At 34.1% G+C, this 11,178-nt stretch overlaps 1 protein-coding gene across 1 annotated transcript in view; it reads right to left on the reverse strand.

Annotated features, from left to right (window-relative positions):
- The window catches only part of RASA1 (RAS p21 protein activator (GTPase activating protein) 1), a 64,269-nt gene that overhangs the window by 31,213 nt on the left and 21,878 nt on the right, over positions 1–11,178 (reverse strand). The window contains exons 4-9 of the mRNA XM_009886880.1: positions 9,703–9,838; positions 8,745–8,815; positions 5,994–6,111; positions 4,934–4,965; positions 3,249–3,301; positions 2,388–2,538 (exon numbers count right to left, since the gene is read on the reverse strand). Coding sequence (XP_009885182.1) covers positions 2,388–2,538; positions 3,249–3,301; positions 4,934–4,965; positions 5,994–6,111; positions 8,745–8,815; positions 9,703–9,838 — 561 coding nt within the window. The remainder of the gene's footprint in view (positions 1–2,387; positions 2,539–3,248; positions 3,302–4,933; positions 4,966–5,993; positions 6,112–8,744; positions 8,816–9,702; positions 9,839–11,178) is intronic.

The raw sequence follows: 11,178 nt of genomic DNA on the forward strand, positions 1-11,178 counted from the left end.
CCTATGATGACCTGGAGTAACTTCTCGAATACAAGCAGAAATACTGTTGCTTATATAGGTTATTGTGGTTCCAGTCCCACATCTGAATATTCAAAGAATCTGAGAAATAAACCAAACTTCTTTCATTACGTGTTTCCTTACTACTTTTCAGCGTCTTACTTTTGTTCGGAAAATCTTGGTTTATAATTCACTGAGACTGTAACCGTAATCAATACTCTGCAGAAAAAGAGAAGATTGCTTTCATTTTTATCTTTTACCCTAATCACAAAAACTGTAAGAGAATATTAAAAATACTCTTCTATCAAGGACCATTTTGTAAAGATCTAGTCTAATACTAGTATCAGATTTCAAAGGAGATACCTTGAGAGCATTTATTGAAAAGCTTACTATAAAAAAGCTTATATTTAATGGAAACTGTTGAACAGATGCATTTAAAAAGCTGCAGTTTTTAAATCTGAAATTTTCACCTTGAAGACAAACACTACATTTTTAGATAAGCCACAAAGACAGAACTTTCTGAACCAAGAAGCACTTATAAACAGTTTCATTATCTTGTGTAAGTTCATGCTTTGCGTATCTCCATTCTGGATTCAATGCCACGTTTGTTGTTTTTCAGCCACTTCCGATTACTCCATTCAACAAAAACACATTAGCCTTCACATATCTAAGTATTTCTTTCTCACAGTGTCCCCATTAAATTAACTAATACAAGAATTAAAAAGACCACAAAGTTATTCCCTCTTTCCTGCTCCTTATTTATTGCCCTCTGCAGTAGATCTTGTGTTAGAGAATTTGGGCAGCTACCATCTTCATTTTGCGGCATTATTATCTTGCATTGTGCACTCCTTTAGAACTCCAGGAAGTTTACCAACTTGCAGCACATACGAAGTTGAACTGAACGCAAGCCTAGGAATATAGTAGTAATTCTCCAAAACACGGAACAAAATGAAGCCTTTTAAAGCCATGCATTCTCTTTCACACTGAGGAAGTTCTCTTCAAACTAGGTACCAAAATATTAAAAAATTCTAAAAGCATTTTGTCATAACTTAGTGCTGCTTAACTTTACAATCTTGTTTTCCATTCAACACCACATAAAGAATCTTTTTCAGATAAATGTAGTTTACGTACACACCTCAAATGAATCCAGCACTGTCTTCTAAAGTAATCTAAAGAAGTAACTTAGTTAACGTAGTAACTTTCTGAAGGTATACTATTTAATGCTGCAAAACCACTTGAGACTAGTAAGAGGTCCACTAATTTGTTAGTTTGTTTGACATCACTAGAGTGGGGGCTCCTAGCCTACCATCCTCCCAATACGCCATGTAACTACAGAATGGGCAAAATAAGATTTACCTTCACGAAAGGCTGATGCTGTAGCTAGCTTGGTTTTCAATGAGAATGTCTGGAGGCCAGACTAATGAAGAAGGTATTCAAGGAGCCTGGGTGTGGGATATGCATAGGTTCATAAGGTTCCAATTGTTTAGCCTCACACCATTGTCCATTTGAAGTCATATGAAAAAGTCCACTGAACTTCTTAGTTAGGAGACCTCAACATTTTCTCAGACACACCAGCTGCTGGATGTCTACCCACTCAGAAGCCAAGCTGGAAGTGAGAGAAATTCTCTATTGGGATGAAGAATGCCCTCGTTCTAGGTGAGCAAGTCTGGAAAAGTGCTGAGTTTGTGAGGCAGGCAACAGCCTCCGTTAAAAAGAGGGAAGCAAGTTTTCACTAGGGAGAAATCTTGCATCTAAGACAACTCTAAAAATAAGATTACCAATGATGGAGCTATACCAATAGCTTATCCCACAAAAGGGGAAACATCTCTCTTGTTATTTCTTTTTCTTTTTGTACCAATTACTATTTGTACTCTAAATAAGGTGATCTGTACTTCTGGCCCAAGTATTATGCTCATATGACAATGGAATTTAGTGACTTTTTCCAACAATGAACGTACTTTTTCCCCCGTTCCTGTAAACACCCATTTCCATTCTTTGAAAATCCTACTAAATGTCTCAGATAAAATTAACATTTTTATTTTCCCTTTTCGAACAGACAAGAATGCAAACAGTAGCCTCCAAGAGTACACAGTATTGTCTTAATTACAGATCCACATATGATCCATACAATCCACAATTTATAGTATGAAGAAACTGGTTTGAAGAAGGACAACACTTCAAAAGAAACAAGCTACACAGCCTCCTGTAAGATTTAAGAACTTGCTCAGTTACACATGTAACTACAAAGCAAGTTAGGTAAAACGGTTAGTATACTATTAAGAAAACTACAGTCTTATAATCACAGCAATAAATAATTACCAGGAACAAGTTAAACAAATTCTTTACACAAATATAAAATATGCACAATTCCTTTTACCATTACAACTTACCTATTATAGTATCTGCCTCCCATCATAAACTGATTGTTTGATGTTGGGCATATTTTAAAACGCTGAATATTTTCACTGGTCCGAAAATAAAGTGAATAATCACCAGGTGTATTATCTGAAGGCCTCACGAGAAAACTGCACACCTGACCAACTGAAAAGATATCATAACAGTGTCAATTTTCTTAGTGTTAAATATGAGCCTTTATCAAATCTATTTCCACATAAATTAGCAAGAAATGAACACTTGAGGAAATACAAAGTCTATAAGGTAAGTTCCAACAGCAATCTCAAACTAGACAAATTAGTACTGAACTGCCAAAATTAATGCAAAACGGTTTAGCTGTAGCTGGCAACCAAGCCACATGTTTGTTACCTCTTTACAAGAGCGTACAAAATAAGTTTGACAACATGTTTTCAAAAAGTAATAGAACCGAAATTGTTAAAGTATGCTATTTACAATATGGGTCAGAAATCTCAATGTCATAATTTGAAAAAAATATTTGCTTTATGAAAAGGCTAAAAGAGTTTGTAATGTATTTTCCTTTAGGCATATAAAAGCATATTCTTCACAGCATTTTGATGAAGACATCAATAAGTGAATTAATTTATTACAGACATATTAATTTAATAATTTTTGATCAAAATTATTTTTTAAATTAACTGTACTCCAGAACATACTCAAAACTCATAGCACAATAGTTTTCTTCCAATGTAGTATTCTACTGAGGTAACCACTGGGGCTGATCAGACTAAGCCACTCATACGTTCACACATAAAAGGAACTTTTGCCACAGTTTAATATGAATAGGATCACTTTGTGGTATTTCACTACCACTGTATTTCAATCAGAAATAGAAGTACCTGTCATCAGCAAATTGTAAGCCTCTTGTTTGGAGATCTTCCCATGGAACCATCTTAACAAAGATGAAGAGAAAAATTAGAAAGCAAGACTATCAGCTCTCTTTTTTGGCTGTGGTGACATCCAAGGCTCTGGCACCTATGAATTGATCTTTATTTAAAAAAAAATCTAATACATATAGATGAGATAATCAATGGTTCTGCTACTTACTGATTCTATTTTACCAACAGCATGAAAAAACTAACATTAACAGGTAATAAAAATGTCCAACACTTGGAGTTGATGTTCAAACCCAACTGTGTTTAGAAGTGAAAATGAATTGTCTAAATGGTAAATAATTTGATAGGCATTACTTGAAGTCAGTCTCACAGAGCAATTTACTTGAATCATGAAACCCAAAGCTCAAACAAGGAGGTTAAACAATGTACAGAAAGACTTGAACTGAATTTTATTAGAAGCTGTGGAAATAGAACCTAGCTTTGTTAGACTAATGAATACAAACTGCTTTGATCTCACACCTTGTACCTTCCCAGAGTCCTGTGACAGAGCAGTGTCCTATGAAAAGTTCATCAGCCTCTGTCCATTCTCAGCCTGACACTTAGAACTATACAGAACGGCTTGACATGCTACAACTTAATACCTTATTCTGTCCTTTAAAGGTAAGCTAAAAATACGGCCTTTTTATGTATCAGAAAAGAGCTGTAGTTTTAACTTTCTTTCTATGCTACCTTTAGATGGTAATTCCTGGCTACTGGAATGTTCGAAGGAATCACTGTCTCCCAGGATTCCTCTGAGTGGCACAAATAACTGTAGACAGACAGTATTAAAGCTCCAAGCACCTGCTACAAACTGCTTTGCAAACAAATAAATAAAAAAATCCTACATTTGAAGGCATCTCTACTGCCAAATGGAGGAGGAGAACACTCGCAAACAGTAAACAAAACAAATACACCAGTGATTTTCTTTATCCTGTTAAGATAACAAGAAATGCCTCTTTCAGCCATCAGTCTCTTGGGGACCGCAAACTGGGCAACAGAGAAAAAGCAGCAGGTGCAAATATGGCAAGCAAATGGAGGACAGATTAAATAATTAAGCCACTAGAAATTTTTTAGAACTTTCTTTTGCCACTTATCTTTACTACTGAAAATAATCCATCAACAGCTTGACATATCAATACGTTGTTCATTCTAAATTGTATTCAATCTTTAAAAAATTTTAAAAGTATTTAAACAAATAGAAGAAATCTTATAGTCCTCCAGCTTTCTCTTTAAAGCTTAAGTGTTATTACATTAAGCTAACAGAGACAAGCTGTAACTATCAAACTATCATTTTTCTAATGGTACTGTGCTCTCTCTCCAGCACTTAAGAGTTGGGCAAATCTGTAAAATGATTACCTCTAAGGCAAACACTATGTTCAAGAAATACTCCATTGTGCATATTTTGGCTGAAAGTGATCATACAGGGACTCATCTAAGATTTTAACACTGCAAAACCCATTAGCAATAGGCATACATACATACAGGACTCTCATGTTAATTATCCATGCATCTTGAGCAGCTAGTATAGAAAAAAGTCTTGAGATGAAAAAATAAATCTCTTTGGTTCACGTTCCCAAAGTGGGGAAATCTCACAGCTGACGTTTACAAACAGTTATGATTGCTTTCAATAACAAAACAAAAATCCTTACATTTTGCCTTCGTGTGGATCTTCTTCTCTTCCCTAATGAGAAAATTAACATAGTAAGTGCATGACAAAAGTACAGCTGAGTTTAAAAGAATAAACTTCATAGGTTAAGACCTTCTGGAGAAAAAAACATTAAGCAGTCTGAGACATTTTTTGAACTAAAGGACTCATTGCAGTTCTGTGAAAAGTTTTCCTCTTCAATCACTAATTGGAAATTCAGCCAAAATATGTTATTTCAGAGAATTGCTTCTGTCATGTTTCAAGTCCTTCTTTAGAGGTGGTAACTTTTTTAAATCTCAGCTTTCCTAAGGTTAATTCAACCACTGATAGATCAGCCTACGGTTCAATAGTCTGGTACTGCCAGTTCAGTTTAGCCATTCACATCCTGACACAGCTCTGTGAGAAGCATCTGCAGGTAACACTGCTATTAGCAAAACACACATACCATGCAGGAAAATATTATCAAAAATATCTGATAACACTTGACTCCAAAGCAATGCTGAGCTCATTAAAAAAAAAAAAATTTTTTTTTTTTTTTTAAATTCCGAAGTATATTAAACCATCTGTTCCTCTATAGTAACTGAATTATCTGCAGGTAACCTGATTAGCTTCCGGAGCCCACACAAACCTTTCTAGGTATAATTAACCCATCAATACATTTTTAACCCACACTTCATCCTTAAAAAAAGAGAAAGACCTACCAAAATGCCAAATTACATTCTGTACAGTTTGTGAACATTTTGTGGCAAATTAAAAAAGAAATGCAATTGAACAAGTAGCAGATTCTTTACCAGGACAGTCAAGTTTAGGAAACTGTCTAATAAGTGTGTAGTACCATTCATTAGTACTTCTTTTTGGACAACATGTGAATCAGCACTTTTTGATACTGAATTAGACCTAAAAGTTTGTTATACTATTTTAAAATAAGTAGCTCCAATTACTAGGTTTAGAAAAGTACATAACTAGAAGACAGGCAATTAAATGTCATTAGTTTTCATTTACTCTGATATTATTTTACCAAAAAATCTTATTCATTTAAGAATGTGAATATAAACGTTACTTACCACTTCTTCTACCAGGTCTTCTACAATAAGACCTTGTTCATCTGTCCGTAGGTTTGTAACCCACATCCAGCCATCTTCCAATTCGTTATGGACAATAAACATGTCTCCTTTAAGGAAACTGAAGAGGGTTACAGCAAGATTTAAATCAGAGATACAATCATAATATGAAGTGTAATGAACACAATGAATTCTTGAGTATAATTTCCACAAAATGTTTGAGAAAACCTTTTTGTTAAAAATGCATTAATTGATACCCCAAGCACATCGTGTGCATTTTTCATCACAGTTAAGTGGCTAATACATATGAGTATTTATACTTTGATTTATGTTTAATATCTAATACATACTTCAGTTCCGCCAACTTCAAAGTGTGCTAAGGATGTATAAAAATAACACCACAACAATATTAAAAGACAGTAATTTTGTTTTTTATCAAGAGGGATAAATGCTAAACACAAATAAAATAACCAGAGATACCCTTAATAGTCTATAAGAAAATACCAATCCTTTCATCAAAAACTAATCTTGTATAATAAAAGCCTGTGGAATATCTATTCTTTACGTTCTCACATATGAAGACAAGTGCTACAAAGACAGTACAGAGCAGTTACCAGAGAAGCCGTGCAATTAGCTACAAGAAAAGCACTAATAAGAAGCATTCACATGTCTAAGGGAGTTTTATTTCTGGAAGGTTAGTGTAAGTTACTCCTTAAGTGTTATCCCAAACTCAGGTCATATGAAAACCTTTCACTGTAGCACAGCAAGATTTCTCAATCAAGTCTGATGATGCATCAGGGTACCAGAAATAGCAATAAAGTATGGAAGCTCATTAACTACTCTTTCAGTCCAAAACTACATACAAATTTCTATGGCATTTTTGTCATTTGAAGTAGGCTAACAGAAAAGGCATGAACTGGAGCACAAAGCAAACAGCAAGAATTAAAGAACACAAAACAGCAAACCACTATTGTAAACACAGAAAAAATTCAGCTGCTAATGAACCTGAATCCTAAGAATGGCTGACAGACAGCAACAGCACCCTCCATCATCTCTATTGCAAAGAACTATACATTAAGTTACTGCATGGAATACAGGCTGAAATTAACCCTGCAGTACTTCAAACTTTCTAAATGTTAACTATGATATTAAAATTTTAAGTCAAAATTCTCTGAAATGCACCAAATCTTCAAGAGCATGCTGCTTTGACCTAAAACAAACTGACAACTTTGGTCCCAACTATGCCATGAACAGAACTATTTTAGCCATGTGGATCTCAAAACCCAAGTATAGAACTTTGCATTTCAGCTGTATCCTAAATGAAGGAGAAAAGGTATAATTTTCTACAATGTTTGTTATGATAGCAAAGTAATAAAATACTTTTTTCTATGAAGTTGTTAGGCGCAGTAAGGCACTTAATGAACTTTATTCTTATATATAGTAGGAGGCCTTACTTGCAATTAGAGTCCCTTCCCTGTCTTACCACCTTCTTCTCATCTGCTTAGAAAGACATAATCTCAAAGACAAATATCCTCACAGCATTCTTTAAAGAGGTCAGACAGGACTGGACAGTGAGCCTTGGGATAAATTTCCATCCCAATGAGGATATAAAGCTTTCATATACTTTTCCCTATATCTTAGGCTACTACTCCCAAAGCCAAGCCAATTCCAAATTCAGTTGGTGTGTTAAAGCAGCTTAAGAAAACAAGACTGCGTTATTAGAGAGATTAGAAATTACTACAAATGTCTTTCAAATTGTCCTACTTTTCCATCTGAAAAAAAATATTTCTGACAATTCCAGAAGGCAGTATCAATTCCAAGTAATGAACACACACTCTTCTATCGGATACCGGACTGTTGGTTTTGTTTCCTTTCCACAGAGCATCTCATGAAAATGCAAGAAAGGTGGGGAGTACAGACAATCCCTAAGACATTGAGGTACCAACGTTAGAAAGGAAGTGAGTAACAGTTAACAGAAAGGCATGAGAATATCAGAGATAGGTCTGCAATTCATTATTTTTTTTTTTAATATCTTAAAATTATGGGAGATCACACATTTTAGAGGATATTTGTTCAATACAGACTCTTTCCAAAAGGAGGGAGGTATGAGAAGGGAAGGGAGAATCATTCTTGGATAGAGAAGTAAAAAGAACTTGGAAAAAAAATAGTCACCAAGGTTCTAAGCACAGGTAAGAAAATGAATACTAGAATGTTAAAGGCAAAGCTTTTTTAACATTGCTCCTTTTTTCTTTCTTCAAAGAAGGCATTAAATACTTTATTCTTCCATTTATGAGTAGTCAATACTCATGTTCTCTTTCTAGTGGTCAGAATTGGTTTGGCTTGAACTATTTATGTGCTATTAGTGATGTGGCAGCTCAGGAAAAAAAGCCTAGCTCATTTACTTCACACACTTACATGAGGCATTTGTGCACAGAATTATTTCATACACAAATTTACCCTTCTGGAGGAAAACGTAGGACTTTATAAAACATACTTCAAAACTGTAATATTACTAATTTTATTTCTATAAACCTAATGAACTTCCCTTACAATTAATACAAACAAATGTATCGAGAATAAAAAGGTCTTACTTCTCTTTCAAAAAAAAAAAAAAAAGAGGCATCACCCTTTAACCTAACTGTGTTAAGGTTAAGGTGCAGCTGGATAGCATCTGCATATGAACACATACTTAAATCATCAGTATTTATAAATACTCTTGAGAATTTCAAAACTGCTACTATTACTAAAACATACCTTATTTCATCAGTTTCTGGCACTTTGGTGTAAGGAAGAATTGCTCGAACTCTCCTTCTGTCCTCCACAGGCTACAATTTAAGAGAAGAGAGCAAACATAATACTTTTCCATCTTTCTATTGAAGAATCCTTCTCCCCAGCATCACACTATGCTGAGGCAAAGGACTGGCCACAGTCACTTACATCCTCCTTGCCAGTTTGAAATTTTCAAAGCTCAAAACCACTCAGAGTTAGAAAAGCGTAATTCATACAGTTAGCTATGAGAGCTCTCATCTTATTTTGTCTTCTAGTGTAACAGATAATGTACATTTATCATCTTCAAAATAAATTACCCGGAAGATAATTCTCATAGAAGTATACTTTAAAACTTTCTTCCACTTAGAGTGGAAATTTCCAGAAGTTTAACATTCAGAAACATCTTTACTTAGGTTTTGGGTTTTGTTGGGGAGAGGGAGGGGGGGCATTATGCAGTGTTTTGTTTCATTTTAATTACTTATATTGTTTTAAGGATGGGCATGTGAAAGAAGACCCACTTTCAGAAACCTTGGTTATTTCCAGGATACGTATTTTGAAACCGATGTTAAAGACACAAAATATCACAAATCAGTAGAGGTTACGTTACAGTGGTGCTCTTCACCAGCCAAGACCTGCACATTTTCTTGTTTATCTCTGTTTACTGACGATGCTATTACTACATTTGGAGATAACTGCAACACCTGATATCTAGCTTTCTCATTACACATTTTTATTAAATAGCTGCTTTTTTTTTTTTAATCATTACTTTGTATCAGTAAGAATGTATTTTTATATTCCTTATATGTCAACATCTGCTGAGCCTATGTAGAACTACAGGAAACTTTCAACATTGCTTTTTCCAAAGAAAACTATAGTGATTAAAGTTACCAACATTTAAGTAAATGACACTTAAAACTTTTACTCTTAAAATTTTACTACTTGCCTCTGGAGGTGCTACTGGAAATAAGAGCTTTTCCCCTTTAAGCAAACAGGACACATGACTGTAATAACCGATTAGGTCTGACAGTGAAGCAAAACGACGTCCACCAATGTAATAGTCTCCACACATGGCAATAATCCTGTTAAAAAAAAAAAAAAAGCTTGACATAAGAGAATGTATTTATTTATTTATCTTAAGAAAAAGGAAATTGGGAAAATCGGGATAATGTTTAATTTTTAAAGCAGTGTCCACATGCAGCAAAATGCAGTATTACAAGCTCTCTATAAACATGTAAGTAAATCTTAGCTAATGAATATTTCATCAAAAATTGTGGATATGTATCGCATGATACACCAGTGTCTTAAGACTAAAGGAAGTGCTGATTCACAAAAAAAGCCAGTACCTTGGTCAGAACTAAATGAAATTAAACAGAAAAAAATGTAATCATTAGTATCCTGAAAAACTGAAATAATGCACTAGAAAACACAACGGCATTATTACTTGTGTCATGCAGAACGTAAATCTTTTATGACAGGCTTATATAAATTTAAGAAAGTATTAAAATATTTTAACAACAAATACCTGCACTTGATAATACAATGCAGAAAACAAGCACCTTCAAAAATTAGTCACTTCCTTACAGTTAGTTTAGCATCCATAATAAAAATTAAGAAATTACTTTAGAATGATCAAAGTATCTCCCCTGTACTCAATTTTAAAGTTTGCTAACTAATGGGAAAAAAGCTTACAAAACCATTTCAGTAGCTTAACACAACAAAGTATTCTTACAAAACTGTTCATTTTATTCTGTAAGTGTTGTGTGTTTCTGAAAGGACAGAGATTCATTGTGATATCAAAAATGGGCATTACTCTGTTCACATTGCTAGTGAATACGAATTCGAAAAGCAGCCAGAAATTATTTATTTAGATAAAAAAGTTAACAGTATTTAAAACATTCCTGTTACACTCAAGAGTCATTTGGAAAAGTGAAGAGGTACTTAATCTGAAACAACTTTAATATTTCTGACCAGACAATCTGAAGACGTGAATTTTTCCAGCAACACACAGATCAACATTGATTCCTGAGTAGCAGCTCACTTTAATTCTTACAAAAATGTAAGAAATTGAGAAACAAATTATTACCAAGCTAAGCAAAAAAAAAAAAAATATATATATATATATTTAAAGCTGATGTTAATTGTCTCTCCAGTTCCCAGAAGAGAGACAAATTATCCTAAGGATATTTCAAAATAAATTACAGTGCCAAGAATAAACATTCTTGAATCTTCTTAGTGTTCTACTTCATGTCTGGCCTTTTCACAACACTTGTGAACAACTCAAAAACAAAAGGGGGGAGGGGACCCAAACATTCGATTGCCAAGAAACTTATCCTTCATCATAAATGAGTACACTATTTAATGGCTTTTTCCATTTTTACTCTTTTTTTTAGCAGGTCAGTACTCCGATTCCTTCCTGCTG

This window comes from Charadrius vociferus, unplaced genomic scaffold, assembly GCF_000708025.1.
Source record: "Charadrius vociferus isolate BGI_N301 unplaced genomic scaffold, ASM70802v2 scaffold244, whole genome shotgun sequence".
NCBI classification, from domain to species: domain Eukaryota; kingdom Metazoa; phylum Chordata; class Aves; order Charadriiformes; family Charadriidae; genus Charadrius; species Charadrius vociferus.